Here is a 19,564-nt window from a genome sequence, read left to right on the forward strand (position 1 = left end):
GATTATCATACAATATTGGATCATTGTAGTATCTATCAACAGAGGAGGTAGTGGTATTAATATGATTCCTAGATTATCATACAATATTGGATTATTGTAGTATCTATCAACAGAGGAGGTAGGGGTGTTAATATGATGCCTTGGTTATCTTGTGATATTGGATCATTGTTGTGTCCATCAACAGGATGTAAGGATACTAATACAAATCCGTGGTTACCTTATGCTGTGACTCTTGAAAATGGAGTCAAATAGGTAAAGTAATCCACCAACTGACCAGTTAGATCCTATTTTGAGTCTAATACCAGAGTGCAAGAATCACACTGATATATGTCACTGAACTTCACTCTTTATCACTCTTCACCAGCATGAGTGTAGCATGGTTAGTCCACTTTCTTTGTTCAGTAATTGCACCAGTTTATGTTGGTCCACATCACTCTTTGCCAACATGAATGTAGCATGGTGACTCCATTTTCTTTACATTCAGTGTGAACTTGAATTCACATTTTGGAGCATATAAAAAATTCATCAAATCAGACTACATTGTAAACAGGTCTTTTTCATCCTTTTGTACATTGTGATTTAGCTGATAAAGATTTGCACATTATCACTTTTGAAACAGTTTTACAGATATGTATACCATTACTGCCAAGTCACACTTATTGTAACCTTAAGTCATTGTAGTCTGAGTCAAACAGCCCATGTCAGTGGCTTGTATCCATATTTGATATATTTTTACAGAGCTGCTTCCGTAAAAGAATTGGTTATTTATTTGATTTATATCTCTCTTCTTAAGCTGAAATTGGGTTGAGTGTTCTTAAAAAAAATATCAGAAGCGAGTAAATTTCATGTAACATACAGAAATAAAAACCTCATGCAGAATGGTCAAATGTCTGTAACTTGACAATACCAGTACTGGTCATGTTGTCATGATTAATCCATTAATTCATATATAAATTCCACTAATCCATTCATAATTCCATTAATCCATTTATAATGACAATAAATTTACTGTGAATGTGCACAGAATGAAATTCAAAATTCAGCACAGTTGATCAAAATTGCTGGGAAAAAAACATTTTGAATTCATTTACATTCAGAGCTAACTTAGTTGTTACTTTTGTCACTGGTCCTATCAAGAGCCTCTTGTTGATATGCATTACGTCATTCTTAATCCATCAAGCTCCTTTTACTTCATTTTCTTTATCGCCTTCTTCACTCAATTCTATTACTTCTTCAATGGATAGGTAAAGATTGCTGTCAATTTCAGCAAATAAGAATCTAATACATTCTCTTGAATAAGTTGGTAATTTCTCTGGTAGCAGCTGACTCATCTCATGAAGACGCATGCATCAACAGATTACTTGGCTCCCACATATTTTGTAGAGGTTCTTACCTTTTGTTTCATGTAGCTGACTAAAAGTATGACACAGTCTTGTAAGCATACCTAGTCACACAGGTGATTATGATGGCCTTACTCTGAAGACTCAGAGCAGAGTACCTGTATTGGACAGAATTTTGTAAGCACACCTAGTCACACAGGTGATTATGATGGCCCTATTCTGAAGATTCAAAGCAGAGTACCTGTGTTGGACAGAATTTTGTAAGCACACCTAGTCACACAGGCAATTATGATGGCCCTATCCTGAAGACTCGGAGCAGAATGTCCTTGAAGGACAGAATTTTGTAAATGCAAGTACTCTTGCAGGTTTTTAGTGCATTGCTTTGAAACTTATTTCATGTTTTGCTTATGAAGATGATGTTCAATTTGACCAGTCACGTGATTTACACTATTTTTTTCTGAATAGTTGTGTGCTCTTTTAGCAGAACTGGTCATACACTAGATAGCCTATAGTCCATCATCCAGCATTAGTCCATCTATCTATTAGCACAAATTTGTCATCAGTACTTCTTAACTACTTCAAAGGATTGCTGTGTAACTTTACACACTCTCATCTCTAGGTATAGTTGGTGCTGCTCAGAAGTCCAATATGGCCACCACAGCAACCATCTTGAAAATCATCTTATAGCTGCTGCTTTTGAATGGATGGTCACAACAACATGGCATTTTCATTGAAAGACTTATTTTGATGTATGGTAGGTCCTAAAGGAAAACTATAGTAATAATACATCCTATATGGCCACCATGGCAGCCATCAGGAAAATATTATTATAGTTAATCCTTCTGAACAGAAAGTCAAATCAGCATGGGTTTTCACCAGAAGACTTCATATGCTGTCTGCTTTGTCTGCAATGAAAATGGTTCCACTCTGGCATCCAGTATGGCTGCCACAACAACCATGATGTCAGTGTTGAAAATCTTGTTACTGCTGTTCCTTCAGAATGGGTGGTCTTGTTGGCATGGAGTTGGTTGAGTTCCTTGCATAATTAGTGTATGGTAGAAAATAACCAGCGCCAGGCTTGGAATAAAAAGCAGGAAAGTTGACAGTTACATATAATGGAAATCATTTCTTGTTAATGCACTTATTGCCCATGGCAGGAGAGATGAATGAAAAACAGTGGTAAATATTTCATAGAGTTGATACCTCCATGAGAGTTAGAACTGTTATTTCTGAAACCATAATGGAGGCTATCAAGGCCAGAGTATAAAGAATTAAACATAATATCGCATTTTCTGCATCAGACCACACTTGAAAGTTTTTCAAATGCACTTTATTGAAGTTAACAATAGCAGTACATGATAATTTCATTACATCTCACAAAACATTGGTCTAATTCACAGAAAAATATAGACTGCCTTACTGATAAAGTCTTATTTTGGATTGGCAGGTCTGATAAAGGAGTAGGCTAGTAAGACCAGTCACTCATGGCACTCGATGTTTAAGGTTATCAGCACCACTTAACATGGCATGCTGTAGACCAGATTAGATAAAATTACAATGAGTGACGTTTATAGTAGAAGATAATGAATTGATGGAACATATCTCGCCCCTACAGTACAATTTAATGGTTTTAGAAAATGCTGACTAGGAATTGTAGAATGTATTATGTTGCACCTAATTTTAAAAAAAAAAAAAATTCTTCTTACAGGAAATGAATGTGGCATCTCAGAAGCTTATAGGGGAACATGACTACAGAAACCTTTGTAAGATGGATATAAACAATGGGGTGGTAAATTACACTCGTAAAATTATGTCTGCTGATATCATCTTCCTTGATGAAAGGTAATATTAAGTGTCAGTTGTTATTGCTAGTCATTTAGTAAACCCATTTTGTTTATCCAACATAATGTGATGTCATGAATGAGTACAGTTACATTACCAATCCATGTATTTTGTGCACATGAGTGCCATGTAAGTGTGATGGTAGGCAGATGACGAGTCTGTACTCAGCTGTCACATAAGTGTGATGGTATCCAGATGAAGAGTCTGTACTCGGCTGTCACATAAATGTGATGGTATCCAGATGAAGAGTCTGTACTCAGCTGTCACATAAGTGTGATGGTAGGCAGATGAAGAGTCTGTACTCGGCTGTCACATAAGTGTGATGGTAGGCAGATGAAGAGTCTGTACTCAGCTGTCACATAAGTGTGATGGTAGGCAGATGAAGAGTCTGTACTCGTCTGTCACATAAATGTGATGGTAGGCAGATGAAGAGTCTGTACTCAACTGTCACTTAAATGTGATGGTAGGTAGATGAATAGTCTGTACTCAGCTGTCACATAAATGCAATGCTAGGCAAATGTTTTGGTAATTTTGGTTAGGTTGGATCCACATCTTTTTAAATATATCAGCACTTCAGAAAGTTTGATACTTCAGTATTTCAAGTGATCATCCGTGAATTGCATGTAGAATGGACAGTATAATGCTGCTGTACAAGCAGTATGCAGTTGGGTATATATGATGCTGACATTTTTTATTAAATGAACAAGGCAGACAAGCAAATCTATAATTATTATAATTTTTTAAAATTATTCAAGGCCAGTATTACCATTTTATTTATGGTATGCCAGTTTTACAGTATATTAAAAGCACTCGCGATATTGTGTGTTTTTAGACAGGATTGGTAAATGTTATAGAACTGTTTCACTATTGAGAATTTTAATGACCTTAATATTGTATTAGTCTTAAAAGTCATTTAGAAATATATACAATCATCATTCAGTATATTTACTATTTTCAACAGCAATTTTTATAACTGTTGAATAAATGGGATTATGTAATATGTGATGCTGAAGTTAGTATTATGATCATTTTCATAGGAAAAATGGTTACCAGATGTGCGAGTTGACAGTTGTAGGTCAAGCATTCCTTTGGCACCAGATTCGCTGCATTGTCTCAATACTGTTTCTAATTGGCCAAGGCAAAGAAAAACCAGAGGTAGGCTTCTAATGAATTATTAACTCGCCTGGACATGAGGCTAAGTGAGCTTATGGTATGGTCTTATGTCGTGTTGTCCCGTCAACTTTTATCATCATCTTCAAAACTGCTCTTAGGAATTTAAACAAATTTAACTAGTGGCTTCCTGGTGTTAGCCTTTCCCAGGTTTATATACAAGTGATGCCAGTGTACTGCCAAACTAGAGATGCCATTACAGGTGCCTGTCCACAATCAAAGACCTCTGTCATAACTAAAGCTCAGAAGGAAAAAAAACTTGTAACATATCCAAAACAGCAGAACAGAATTTGACCAAATTTAGCACAAGGCAGGCTTGCATGACCGCCTTTCAGCTTTATACAGCTGATGCCTACCTGCCTTTTATTATGGCCACCATCATTTCAAAAATAAAAAAATAATTGTAAATGACTTTACAAAACTGCTGAATAGTTTTATCAATTTTACTGAAAGTATTCTGGCTAGAAGTACTCACTATTTTATATCAGCAATGACAAAATGACATTAAATATGGCCACATTACTATAAATAAAAATTTAAAAATCATTTCTCAAAACTATTCATCAGCTCCATCATTAGTATAACCATTGTTACTAAAAATAGAAAAACGTTGAATGACTTTGAAGAGCCGGTCTGCAGAAGTTGACCAGATTTTCACAGAAAGCATAGAGGCATAAAGCCATGCAAGTCTGCCCAAGTTATGTAAATCAGCCGTCCAATTTGGCTGCCATTAGAAAAAGAAAAAAATAATCTTTAAATACTGACCAAGGTTTTTGGGCCAAGTGCCCTTGTGTGTGAATTTTAGATGGATGTCATCAAAGCGAGTAATCACAGATACACTTGAGCCTTTTGTTTTGAATTGTCATAAAATTCATATTGCCTGCACATAGTCTAATATTTTTGGTCAAGCTTGCCTTGGCAGAAACTCAACATGTTGATTTCATTGACATCCATTTGTGTGCCTTATAAGTCCTGTCAACGTCCTAGATTAAAGGGGCTCTACTACATAAATTTTCAACAAAATTTACTTTGCTTTCATTTTCTCTGTTTAATGTGAAATGTCAGACATTTTTTGAATTAAGCTTATGTTAAATCTAATAAGGCTGAAAATTACATTTAAAGATGGCCTAACTTCAACATACTGATGGGTTTCCTTGTCAAATAATATGATCATGTGACAAATCTAAATAGTAATCTATGGCATGAGAGTGGATGTTGATGCTTTCACATTAATTTATGCCATAATGAAAGACTATGTACTGGTGCTGCATATGGTTCGAAATAGTTTTAATACACAGTAAGGTGCTCTCGTTTTAGAATAGTAGTGTTAATATGCAGTTTTAGAGCAGTGGATAAAGCAAGTAGTTTTTTGTATAAAAGTTATGGATGGAAAGTACATTGGAACATCTCTCTCTCTCTCTCTCTCTCACACACACACACACACACACACACACACACAATAAAATAATAAAAGGATGAGCCCCCTTTTTTTATTATCTGTGGAGCAAGTGGGCTTCATACATGAATTTTCACTTGCCCAAAAGTGATGTCATGGGGGGCCATCAACATTGGGGAGATTTTGTTTGGAAGATTTTGATAGTCATGCAGTAAACTCGCTAATGCCATTACTATGCATGACGTGGTATTCTCTGTAACCTCTATAATGAACAGTGAAAGTTTTCTTTCTCAGTTTATACTTTGGAATATACAATACACTGGAAAATTAGAAGTTTTTGGTCGGATTGCTGTTTAATTTACTAGAATGGTCCTTGTCTGTCTTTAGTACAGAAAATAAAATTATACATGAGAAAACCATTAAAACTGCAACAAAACATCTATTAAAAGTCTTATCATTTGGCACAAGCTTGGCAATGCGGTTTTATGAGTAATATTCAAGCAAACATTTTGGTGTTAAAAAAGGACAAAAGGTTTCTAATTGCACCTGAAGAAATCAGCTTAACATTTACTTTTAGACTGATTATTTTCCTTTTGTATCGATCTGAAAATTTGTATTTTGTCTCGAGTCCAGTGACAGAAATGTTATTTTATTAGGGTGAAATTGTTTAATGTCTGTAGTTCTGTGGGTTGGTGACAGAAATTGTGTACTAGATGAATGTGTACAAGTGTACTGGATAAATGTACCCCAAATGCAAAGCTGCCTACCCTCATGATTTTGACGTCAATTTCGTGACTTTTTCAGCGATTCACGGATTCATGCCACATGCAAAATATTGTGAATTCAATAGTTCTCAATTATTTAAATCTTTAGCAAAGTAACTGATTTGCCGTTAAGTGCTAGTCGTGATATCGGCAGTTGCCAACACGGTCCAGTACTGCTGTTCAAGATATTATTAGAACTATAGCCGATTGATAAAGTTGGCCTGGTAGCAATCATTTTAGTGTATTTTACTCTATATGTATAAGAGTAGTTTTACAAATACTTTTGAGAGAAACTGGGGCCTAACTGGAATTTTGTTCTGCACATGTGCCATCAGCACTGATTTAAATTACCGTTTGGCATCGCATCTTGAAAATGTCTTCACCACCAAGGAAAAGGATACGTATTACTCAAAAAGTGAAATTTAGTTTGGAATATACCAAAATTTGCTGTGCATTCAGCCATCAAACACCGATATACGTCATGCTTTTTGGGCCACAACTTTTAGCATTCGGCATGGAGACAGAGATGATGTGAGGAAGCACATTGGTAGCAAAAAGCACATTGCAGCTCTTGAATATTTTAAGCCATCGATGGAAGACCTGCAAGCTACTAACACTGAAGCATTGTGTGTGAGTTTTCTTGTTCGACACAATCTACCTTTATCAGCTGGAGACCATGCTAAACATTTGTTCCGACAAATATTCCCGGACTTGAAGATCGCCGTACGAATTCATGTCAAAATTCCCTCATTTTTATCCCTATTTTCACTAATTGCGATCCTGGAGGGTTGACAGTTATGCAAATAAATGAAAAGTGGTGGCTTTTTTCTAGCATTAAGAGATTATCAAACTAAACTAAACTTTACATTCCTTTGATTTTTTTTGTTAAATTGTCCAAAAATATGGTATTTACGGTATTTGATGAATTAAAAGTTTTATAAAAGTTAAAGGGAAGTAATCATGTAATTGTCTTTGGAAAAGGTCATGTTCTGTATATTGATTGGGCCATTTAGCCAAATGTGAGGCGGAAGCAGCTTTTGGAATATACTTTGCTAAATGTTAATAAATAAAGGATACATTTGGTTATTACAGTTTTATACTTTATGAATAATATGTATATAACCAAAGAAATTGAATTTGAAGCTAATTCAGCTTTCCACTTTGTGCAACTATGTCTATAGTAATGCATGGGAGATAACTCAGTATTATTTGCTTTGGGTCTTTTCCCCATGTGGTGGGGGACAGTAAGAACATTTGTCAATTTTACCAATATTTCTAGATTATAAATGAAATCCCTGATGTATAGATTATGTGTGAATTGCTAGATGCAGACAACTACCTAAGAAAATCACTGTAATAAGTTGAAATATGTTTGACATTTTTGTTGCAGTTTTGTTCCAAAATTTAAATAAAATACATAATTTGTACATTTTGCCTTCATTCCTATATCATATAAACATTGCTAAATATGAAAAAGTATCCAAGAAAACCTCTAATCAGAGCATGGAAGATAATTAACATTATGAAGCATGTGCTTTTTCAAATTGTAATCTTTTAGTTTAATTTGGTTTTTCATTGCAATTAGATTATAGATGAACTGCTAGATGTTGACAAGAATCCAAGGAAGCCACAGTATACCATGGCCTCAGGTTTGTATTAAAATCTTCTTGTGCACTGTAATTGGATGTTTGGTATTCTTCTGTATTTGCTGAGATGAGGTATTATTGTACAAATAATTTCAACAAATGAACCCAGTTCTGATGGTTTGTGGAAATCATTATGAGAACCCCTGGTCATTGTCAGTTAAGACGTTTATTTTTAATGAGTTATTTAGTTGTTTGCAAGACATCTCCAAGTGAATAGTGCACATCTTCTTGGGACACCAGGGTAGTTGAGTGGTCTAAGATATTTGCCTCATCAGATCATGCATATATCTCACCTCTCTGTGTACGAGTTCAAGCCTCAGCTAGACCAGCATGGTTATGAGAGAAAACTTTACGCTAGGTTCCTTTGGGTCAGTGGTTCTTTCCAGGTTCTTCCACCACCAAATATACTGGTCACCATGTATAGCCTATCATCTACTGAAGAATGGCAATAAATCCACAAAACCAAAACCACATTTTATTTATTTTAAAAGTGTGCATTTGATCTATGCATTTACAACCATCACATTTCCAAAGTCTTAACTGTAGATTATAATGCTTAGATTACTTTTTGTGGACTAATTTTATACAAAACAGTAACGGGGAGAAATTCTTTATCAATTTGTCAACTATCTGTGATATCACACAAGTAATTTCATTTCTAGAAATTATTAGTAAGATCTATTCCATTAAAAATAAATGCAAATGTTTGCTAATATGTTTGTAATATGATAGTTTAAATTTATAGTGATTTGTGCTTTCAGAGATACCATTGGTTCTATTTGATGCAGACTTTGGTGATGACATGGAGTGGATATATGAAGCTGGTAAGCACATTTCAGAAATTAAAAATTTGAATTTTAAGTGTTATTTGTGTGTGTGATTTGGATTTTTAACATAGCTTTAAGAAGTTTTCAGTTATATCGCTACCATGTCTGCAGTGTGGCAGTTTATATTGATGTCTAGCATTGGGGCATCATGCCACAGACATTTAGCATGATGTCCCACCCAGTCACATTATCTTGACACTAGGCTGACCAGTCCTAACACTAACCTCTTAATGCTGAGCACCTAGCGAGGCAGATGTTAGTACCATTTTTACAAGTCTTTGGTATGATTCGGCCGGGTTTGAACCCACAACCTGCAATTAAATACAAAGCAATGACATGTTTTGAGCAGATGCAACATTTATTCTCTTTAGTTTTCTTCAGATATAATGAGATTGAGCTGACCAGGATAATTTGAACTACACAGTGCATTTGTGATAAAGTGTAATGATCCATTTCGTCTGCTCTCGAGTGCACTTGATTTAATATAGTTATTTGGCAACTATGATTTTTCCATTGGTTAACTGATAAATTGATGATCTAGCCTTGGTGATCATTCGTGATTGAATGTAAAATGTAAAATAAGGTAAATATTTTATGCCAAAAGTTGCTGGCTAATTAATTATTGAATCATCAAAGGTATTAAAAAGTTAAATTGTTTTCATTTGTTCTGATACCTCAAAATATTTTATTTGAATGGTAATTGATGTATTTTGTACTGGATACATAAATCTACAGACAGACATTGTATTTTAACCCATGACGATTTTGTTATGTTACCTTTTCTACATATATTGTAAGTGTATCAGATACTGGATCAAGTTACAGCCAACATCACTAAAAACATTTTCTTATATACATAAACTGAGTCTAAACAAGCGGATGACCCAGTGCAGTGAAAATGTCTAATTGTAATTCAAGTTATGTTTTAACATACATTTTTGGCACATTGTGTAGATAAGTAAACTTTGATTTTTCGATTCTTTTATTTAGAATGGCACGAGGACAATATACGTCACCTTCAGGAACAGTGGGCACAGCACATAATCAAGTATGTGCTACATACCTCAGTTTAGCAATTAACTCAATGAAAGTTCTTTTCAGAAATGCACAACCCATCCTCCTCTTCCTTTTTCTCCTTCCTCCCTCTCTGCCTGCTTTCAGTACCAAAAATGTCAGATTTTTCTCATCATGTTTCTCATATTTCTCTTTTTCTACATAGTATATGATCCTTTGGACATAGTATATATTCAAAATCCCATTTTTGTACATTTCCTCAGTTTTGCAGGAAAATAATTTAAAAAATTTCACTGTCACTGAGTAGCAGTACTTTATACCCTTTCAGAATTTAAGCTATTTCTGACTTTTTTTTGTAAAAAAAATATATATATTTCCATAATCTGTATTTACCCAGATTTGACCTCCCAAGTTGATTTTGGAGTCGCACAAAGCTTAAAATTTCTATTTGAAACATTCATGTAAGCTATGACCTATTGTCCCCATATTTCATTCCTCAATAAAAATAATTAAAATTTGTTTCCAGGGCCACAATGATAAAAAGAATGCTTGAAGAGTTGGATTACACAAAAGTTGAGACAGGTGAGTATCAATATACGTCAAAACATTGATAACTTTAACATCAACCAGTCAGATACTGGTACCTCAGACATCATCCAATCAGATTCTGATAACTCAAACATCAACCAATCAGATACTGAAAACTCAAACACAAACCAGACAGATGCTGAAAACTCAAAACATCAGCCCGTCAGATACTGAAATAAACATCAGCCAATCAGATACTGAAAACTCGAACATCAACCAGTCAGATACTGGAAACTCATACCAATCAGATACTGATAACTTGAACATCAACCAATCGGATACTGATAACTCAAACATCAGCCAATCAAATATTGATAAACATCCACCAGTCAGATACTAAGCATCATTCTAATGACTTCCTATGTCCCAGTGTAAAGCAACCTTTTGTCTGTGATCTCGAAAACTTGAAACTAACACTTGAAGAAAATACTTATCCCAACAATACTTCAAATTTTGGAAGTCTACTATGTGGCCTTTGTCAATTTAGAACTATAAATTTAGTTGGGTTCATCGAGTTGGAGCTATTGATCCATTGTCGTAGATTGAAGGAAGAAACTGGTCGGATGAAGCACAACATTCTTTTATAAATTATTGCATGCATCTTTCATGGAAATTCCTGTTTTCTGTTGCTATAATCTGGTAAATAATTTGAGCCCCCAGTTGAAGTTGCCATAAAATCCTGTATCATCCATGTCCAGGTAAAAATGGGGATAATGTATAACCAACATTGGAAAAGTTAAAATCAACTTTAAAATAGCTCATTATGCATGAAATTTTATGTGGTGAGAAAATTTACAAATTTTGCCTATCGGTTCAATGTGTATTTACTGGCTTTGCAAGTTATGAAGTATTAAAATGCACAAAATAATACGAGTATATTAAAAAGTTTATATCCTGAATCTGAAAAACTGACTTGTTAGGTGACCATTCACAAAATATAGGTGACTCGCACCATCAAATGCAAATCGGCTCATCACAGTATGTTATCAGGTGAAATATGGGATAAATTCACTAATCTCTTAATATGTTTTAGTCAGATTTTTTTGATACTATGTTAGTTTTTTAGGAGTTTGAAAAAGCCTGTGATATCACTCATTTCATGTAGTTTTACAATTATGACATAGGAAGCAATATCACAGCTTCTTGCACCAAAAGCTACTTAATTTGCACAGAGTGGATTTTGGCATGGTCATCTTGGTATGTTGGGGCAAATTTTTTATGTCACGGAAATTACCCCTTGCACAACCCCAGATTTTGTTTTTTAGGAGTTTGAAAAAGCTTGTGATATCACTCATTTCATGTAGTTTCACAATTATGACATAGGAAGCAATATCACAGCTTCTTGCACCAAAAGCTGCTTAATTTGCACAGAGTGGATTTTGGCATGGTCATCTTGGTGTGTTGGGGCAAATTTTTTATGTCACCGAAATTACCCCTTGCACAACCCCAGATTTTGTGAAATGAATGCTTATGTAATATTCTGTTTATTACACATGGTGTTAAGATGTTGGAATCTAGGTTGTATTTGTTGTATTTGGTTGCCTTGTGACACAAAACTAGAACAATTTCATGTAGTCATAGAATTAGTTGATAATGTTGTATTAATTTTGGGATGAAATTATCTTCATATTTTGTTACAGAATCAGACATAGCCCCTTGGGCAGACCTGAGTGCCCCCATAGAAAACCAGAGTGAGTGGTTGGTACCTGGCAATAAGCCTCGAGTGTACAAACCCCTCATGCAAAGGCCAACCTGTGGTGAGTTTTAAATATAAAACACAAAAAAACTATCAATAACAGATTTCTGGAAAATAATGCCAGTACATTTTTTTTAACAAAACTTGTTTGTCTTTCCTTAAGAACATTTTTTGTTTGTCTGCCAGAAATACACACAAGGCAATAATCAAAGGTCCTTGTTGCAATTTCCTTCTATTCAAATATTTGCTATATTTTATTTCATTAGTGCTTAGTCTATTAAAGGTTAATTTAAATCTAATTTTTTAACCAGACTGCACAGTCTTTGGAATTGTCATGGTGGAGACTATTGGCACTTTGGTCTAATATAAGCCAGCCTATATAAGTTAACTTGGTACTTAGGCCAGCCAGAATAAGTTAACCTTTCTGCAGAATATTTATAAAGGCTATGTCAAATTGAAAATGGGTCTTGTAGTGTGTGCCTGTTGCTTGCATGTTCAGAAGGAATTATTTCTTTCACATCTGGGATGCAAAATATGTGTGCACCTGTATACCTAATTGAAAGGTGGAGTAGGCCCCAATAACTACCATATATATTCACATTCAGTTCAGATCCAACTGAAAACAACATAGACCCAAATCTGCCATCACATAATGTGCTTGCAGATCTGGGACTATGCAGTTTGTTAGAAGTAATCAGTAGAACACACAATATAGACCCTGATCTACTGACACATTATGTAATGGCAGACCCAATCTGTGTTGTTTGCAGTTTGATGAAACCTGTTTGTGAATATATATAGTATGGTAATGAAGAACCAAATTGAAAAGTAAAATTTATGAGGAAGTATATTTTTGACAAAATTGACAATTAGATTGGTAGAGGTTTATATTTTTTTTTAAATTCTCACTTGTAAAAACTTACTATTGGCAGTTTTGTTTCCCCCATGAATTCTTAGTGAGAAGGAGTCAATCAAGACAATGTCTCATGAGCAAATAACATTTCCTTCAAAGTACAGACAGCTTAAACATTATGAAAGTTTATAATTGTCAATCCATGTATACATTATCTTTAAGAAACAGAATGGCAACCAATACCTTTTGTGAGTTTTGGCTTTGAAAGATTTTCAATCACAGCATGATTGTGGGATGGTGTCCATTCTGTTTTACCAAATATAGTTTTGTTACAAAAATTAGTAACAAATGTTATGGTCTTTGAAAAATGTATAACAAAGTATCAGTTCACTGGTCTTTCATGTATGTAAAGAGAGTCAGTGCAGATTTAGGTAAATAAATTAACCTTGATAATAGTTCAGTCTTGCAGTTATTGTTTGGACTGGTGGTAATAATTGAAGAGTAGTAGAGAATACTTTTAAAGAAGAAACTAATTGTTCAAGTAATATTTTGGAAGTAATGTAAATTCTGTTGTAAAATATAAAGAATACAAAATTTAGAAAAATATTGTCACGGTTATTTATAGCTGTATGCTTACAATAGTGAAAAGGACTATAAATAGCAGTACCTCTGGAGGTACATTCTTTCATCTGATGCAGTAAAAACTTTTATTATACACATAAGAGTGAAATGTAGAAATTATTTGTGAAATAATTTTCTTCTTCTTTTCATTCCTATATTTTCACATGTGAAAAATGTATCCATATGTTTCATTTGTGAAAATACAAGAGTTCCCATTATGCCATGCAATGCTTAATTGTGTCCTGCAAAAGTTAAACTGGCAGCAAGAGAAAAAAAAAAAAAACGAGAATAAATAAATGGAAACTACATTATTTTTCAGATATGGAAATTTTGTTGGGCTGAAGAAACTTGATGCCATTTGCATCACCATGAAGCTTATTCCCCATACTACCTTGAGAACAATTGGCTGTAATGTATCAATGGATTAGGCTTTCTTTGCAATCAAAAATTTGAGTATGTTAAATGTTAAGGCCACTGTATGAAAAAGAATAATCACAGTACATTTACTTGAGTTACATTCATTAAATGTGGTATATAGCATACATTTCAAGCAAGAAAGATTTCTTTTGATTTTGGACCAGATAGATCAAATACATGGTCAGGTTGACTGAAGGAAAATAAATGGATTCTTCACAGTGACTTTATTTATACAAAATTTAATATGGCCAAACATAGAGGAAAGCATTTACTGGAGGCAAGAAAGACCTGTATTGGTTTTGGTATCAAAAGGTCAAGGTCATGATGACCTTTATTGGAGATCGATGTTTTCGCACAAACATTCGAAGTCCATTGCTGTTTCTTTAGACACATTTTAAACTTGGGTAAGTGCTTTTTCATTAGCTACTATTGGCTAAGGGTGGGAATCTTTCCTTGTCAGAAAGCGAAGTAACTCCCCGAATACACGTATTAGGAATCCCTTGTAAAATTCTATCAAACATTTGGGTGTGGGTATAATTTACCATTTATGGTATGGTATTGTTGTTAAAAATGTAAACTTTATGGGACAAGAGGATTTGATTTTTAGCTCTACTAGTGGTAGACCAAAAGAGCTTGTGATGTCTTTTGTCTGTCATTTGTCTTCCAACATCCATCTTTCCAGCTACAACAAGCCTTGTTATTGCTTCTTGTCCAGAACAACTTTTAGAATTGCCATGAAACTTTACACCTACATTCATCTCAAGGTCTAGTTGTTCCTGAATGAAAATGGTGCTGCGCAGACATCCATTATGTCTGCTACAGTGGCCATCTTGAAAATCCTAGTATGGTTGCAGCATTGGCTAATTTCACAGTGTTGTAACTGAAAAATGTCAGATGGTTTCAACACTCAGTAGTTAAAAGGAAGAAATAGTCTTGTCTTTAATTCCTGAACATTCTTTTTGGACAGTAGAGAGCTGGCCCCTTTTAAGGGATTTTTGTTTTATTTTTGCATAAAGTTGCTAGCTGTATAATACTTAATGAGGCCTTTAAATGGGAGATTATTATAATCTCTCTACATGCAGATTATTATAATCTCTGTACATGTAGATTATTATAATCTCTGTACATGCAGATTGTTATAATCTCTCTACATGCAGATCTTTGTACATTGGTTTATTGAATTGTTTGTTTTAGCAACCACAGATTCATGGAAATTGGAACCATGCATCCTCCAAAATAAATCAAACACCCTGTATTTTATAGAGATATGATGGGCTATAAAATTACAGGTGTGCATTACAGGCATGCATTGTTATCATTTTCTATTTTCATTTACTGGTACATTGTATGGGAATATTTTCGTGTATTTTTTGGTTCTTTTGTTCATGGCCAAGAATAGCTTATGGGATGGCCTGTTTTTCATCCATCCACAAATTTGTTGTTGCTACTGCTTCTAAAGTTCTTTGGATATTGCAATGAACCTTTACTCACACACATTTGTAGTTGGTCCTAAATGAAATTGGTGCTGCTCTGACATCCAATACTGCCACCACAGCACCACATTAGCCATTTTAAAAATCTTCTAACTGCTAGTGTTGGTGTTAACAACATCTTTTACATGTTATTAGTGATATCATACTGGAGACATGGGAACTAAATGCCCTTTCTGAGAAAACACCGAGGTATCCTACACTATGTTGCTCTGGGTGAGTAACGAACCCACATCCTTGATTACAAGTCCAGTGCTTTACTGCAGATCATCATATGGGGTTGTAAGCAGAAGACCGTATATAATGTCTAGTTTTTCTTAAATGAAAATGTACAGATCTGTCATCTAATATGGTTGCCATGACAACAGTCTTGAAAATCTTGTTATTGCTATTCCTTCAGGATAAATGGTAATATCGACATGGCTTTTTTACCAAAAGACTTCTTATATCTAGTGGGCCCTAAATGAAAATGGTTTCAGTATGATATCAGATAGCTGCCATCTTGAAAATCTTCTTATCATTACTCCTCCAAAGCAGAAGACTTATCATACTTAGTTGGACCTAAATGAAAAGGATGCTGATATGCCCCCAAAAATGGCCACCCATCTTTAAAATGTAATTACTATTCATAAATGGAAAGACATAGATCTGCATAAAGGTTTCACCAGAAGACGATTTATTATATCTAGTTTGGTTCTAAATAAAATTGTTGATCTTACATCCGGTAAGTGTATTATATATTGGCCATCTTTAAAATTTTGTTATTGTTTGTTCTCATTGACATACTGTTTTTAACAGAAGACTTTTTATGGTGTTAGTCCTAAATGAAAATGATGTTGGTGTGACGTCCAGTATTGTCACCATGGTGACAATGACAAAAGTTTTTATATCACTGATCTTCCACAATGGAATTCCACTCTGACATTTGGTTTTCACCAAACGGCTACCTATAATACCAAGTTGGTTAAGGAAAATTGTACCAGTCTCACAAATAATACTGCTTCCCTGAAGACAATCCTGAAAATGTTTTTACTGTTACTTCTTCTCAACTGATGGTCATATTAATGTGGGGTTTTCACCAAAAGACTTCAGATGGTGTCTAGTTAGTCCTAAATGAAAATTGTGCTGATCTCACATTAAAATGGCCACCACAATGGGGATTTTTAAAAAATCTGATATGGGCTGTTCCAGTAAAATATACATGGGACCCAGTAAATGCACTTTTAATGTAGAATAGTCACCCATGGATGCAAGTTAGAATTTTGTATTGTTTTCCTATGAACTATTGGGGTATCTGACTACCCTGGCATATATTTTTTTAAAAGTGCCTTCCCTGGGTTACATGTATGTTTAAATGGAATAGCCCTTTTCATACAAGAATACCAGGAATGGTTTCAACACTCGGCAGTGTTATGGATTCCTGAAAATTCTTTTTGGCTAGTAAGGCATCAGCTCATTCAAGGGACTCCTGTTTTTTGTTGTAATTTCATGGTCAAGTTGAAATTAATGAAATTTAACCTCAGAGGAGTTAAACAGTTTAATATCATTTTACAAAATACACTGCGCCTTCTTTATCATACTTTTTATGGAAACCATAAAAAGTGAACTACTGCAAATATGGTATTTTATGATGTGACATTACATTATAATTGGTTCCCTGCAGTGTAGAACTAGAATGATCAAAAAAATGTATATGGTATCCATAACAACACCTGTGTTATAAGAACAGCAGTGGTATTTGGGGGGGGGGGGTTATAGTGAGGGAGCACTCTATAAACACACCTAATGTTCCTTTATAGTAACTTTACAAAAAAAAAGTTATAATGCAGAAATTTTTCCCAAATACTTTTTTTATATCATAGGTGTCAACATTTTGACTTTTTGAAAAAATGGCATTTTTGCTGGTTGTTGTTTTGGGTCTAAGGTCATTTTTCAGTGCATGATAGGCTATACATGGTAGCCAGTATAACTGGAAAAGGAAGAACCTGGGAAAATCCTGGTAAGATCCACCAACCCACACTAACGGGTGAGACTGCAATGGTCGGAGAAGTCAAGGGCTTTTAGACCACTCTGCCACTTGGGTCCTCCATTTTTGTTGGTACTTACTCATGTATTAAGTTTGGAGTTCTACTATTTTCCACCAGGATCATGAATTGGGGGAGGAGTCCTATTTTTCCACAGAAGGATTTTTATTGCTTAGTTTGAATAAATTTATGGTGTGTAGCATCTATTTAATCCATAAAAATTTATACCCTTCAAAAAATAGTTGAATTCACAGTGGTTTATTTGTTTTGATTACAGATAGCTTAGAAGATAGACTAGAAAGTTTGGCCAAGCGCAGAAAAATTTCCAATGCTGAAGCTGAAATAGACACAGGAGTGGAGTGACATCAGCATGGCGGCTAGTCTTGACATTCATAAGATAGAGATGAGATGGTCTTCCATGATAACTCAGACATCAAAATTTTTATATATCGCCCATGCTTTTCTGCAATGATTTTTGTGTCATTCAGTCTGATGTTAATTTTGTCAGTTTTGTTAGATATTGTTACATATATAGTGTTTTTGCATGATTTAAATTGAAAAAGAAAAGGCATTCATGGTGTTGTTTGAATGTTATGCTTCTATATTAGCATGGAAAAAGGTTTCTTCAGTTGAGAATTAATATTTATTGTTTTTATATATATATATATATATATATATATATATATATATATATATATATACCTTACATTATGTCATGGCTGTACAGTAATTTTTGGTGCCATATATTCTGTGAAATTAAACACACATACCTTTCATAGAAGGGATTCTTTCCTCATGTACTGATGATCCTATGTTTGAACACGGTGTTAAAAAATTACATGAATAGGTATAAAACATTAATCTATGTGTCTTATCCATTGAAAAAGATGGGTACCTACTACAAAAATATGAATCAGTAGATCAAGGGTAGTAGTGTACATTTTTAACTTATTTGTAAAGCAGATAAGATCTCTTTGGTTGATCTGCTTATATATTATTATCTTAATCTGCATGCATATGGTGTCTGTTGTGCTTGCAAGTCAGCCACTGTCATACCACTTTGCTGTATTGAAGATCGTGTACTCATTAATAGAAGGGCTCGATAAAATGAGTGTTGTCAGTTCTTTACACTGCACTGCCATACGCCCTTCTGCATTTGTTTTTTTTATTGCTACATGGTCAAACTAGTCTAGTTCATGTTTTTCGTTGTAGCGTAATAAATTTAGTTGGTTCTTAAGGCACTGTAACAGATTATATGAGAGTGTTTTTTTTTAAATTTGTTTCAAGCAAATGTTTTACTTCTGAAACATGATACTCTGTTTAGGCAAAAGAAAAATACTCAAATAGTGAGATGATGAGAGTAATATAATTTATTATATTGTTATGCAGTTTGAAATTATTTCATAGCACTCAAGTTTTTTTTTTTGCGTTTAAAATCACTGTCATTTGTCATTAGATTCCCTTCTCTCATTTTTGATGATTGGTCCAATACTCTCTTTCCTTGTATATATTATGACCAGTATTCTCAAACTGAAGTTGCACATAATGAAATGTTGAGTGAGATATTAAAAAGAACTATTCTAGTGAAAACATCTTAGCTGCAAAATATTGGATTGTTAAAAGTTAGTTTTCATTAATTCTTACTCTCTTGGTACCTCTTCTTCAATATAAAATTGTAGATTTTATTTTCATTGTAAAAATTCTTTTTAATAAATATTGTTTTGTTTATTTATGAAAATGTATCACTGATTTACAAAGTTTTGAAGTATGGCTTAAAAAATTTCCCTTTTTGGAATTCTGGACTACATAATGTCTGATGAATGCATGCAGACAGCTTTGATTCATTAGATATTTTTGCAAATTTTTATCCATGAAG

The 19,564-nt window shown here is 34.1% G+C and overlaps 1 protein-coding gene across 2 annotated transcripts in view; it reads left to right on the forward strand.

Moving 5' to 3' along the window:
* The window catches only part of LOC149782046 (uncharacterized), a 93,016-nt gene extending 74,714 nt beyond the window's left edge, over positions 1-18,302 (forward strand). For both annotated transcript variants that reach the window (XM_089933456.1, XM_089933455.1), the window contains exons 10-17: positions 3,049-3,182; positions 4,220-4,337; positions 8,098-8,161; positions 8,920-8,982; positions 9,976-10,033; positions 10,526-10,581; positions 12,228-12,344; positions 17,966-18,302. In XM_089933456.1, coding sequence (XP_089789582.1) covers positions 3,049-3,182; positions 4,220-4,337; positions 8,098-8,161; positions 8,920-8,982; positions 9,976-10,033; positions 10,526-10,581; positions 12,228-12,344; positions 17,966-18,051 — 696 coding nt within the window. In that variant the 3' untranslated portion in view covers positions 18,052-18,302. The remainder of the gene's footprint in view (positions 1-3,048; positions 3,183-4,219; positions 4,338-8,097; positions 8,162-8,919; positions 8,983-9,975; positions 10,034-10,525; positions 10,582-12,227; positions 12,345-17,965) is intronic.
* The last annotated feature ends 1,262 nt before the right edge of the window (positions 18,303-19,564 follow it).

Source organism: Sinohyriopsis cumingii, chromosome 15 (genome assembly GCF_028554795.1).
Source record: "Sinohyriopsis cumingii isolate HCF-2022 chromosome 15, ASM2855479v2, whole genome shotgun sequence".
In the NCBI taxonomy this organism is placed as follows: Eukaryota; Metazoa; Mollusca; class Bivalvia; order Unionida; family Unionidae; genus Sinohyriopsis; species Sinohyriopsis cumingii.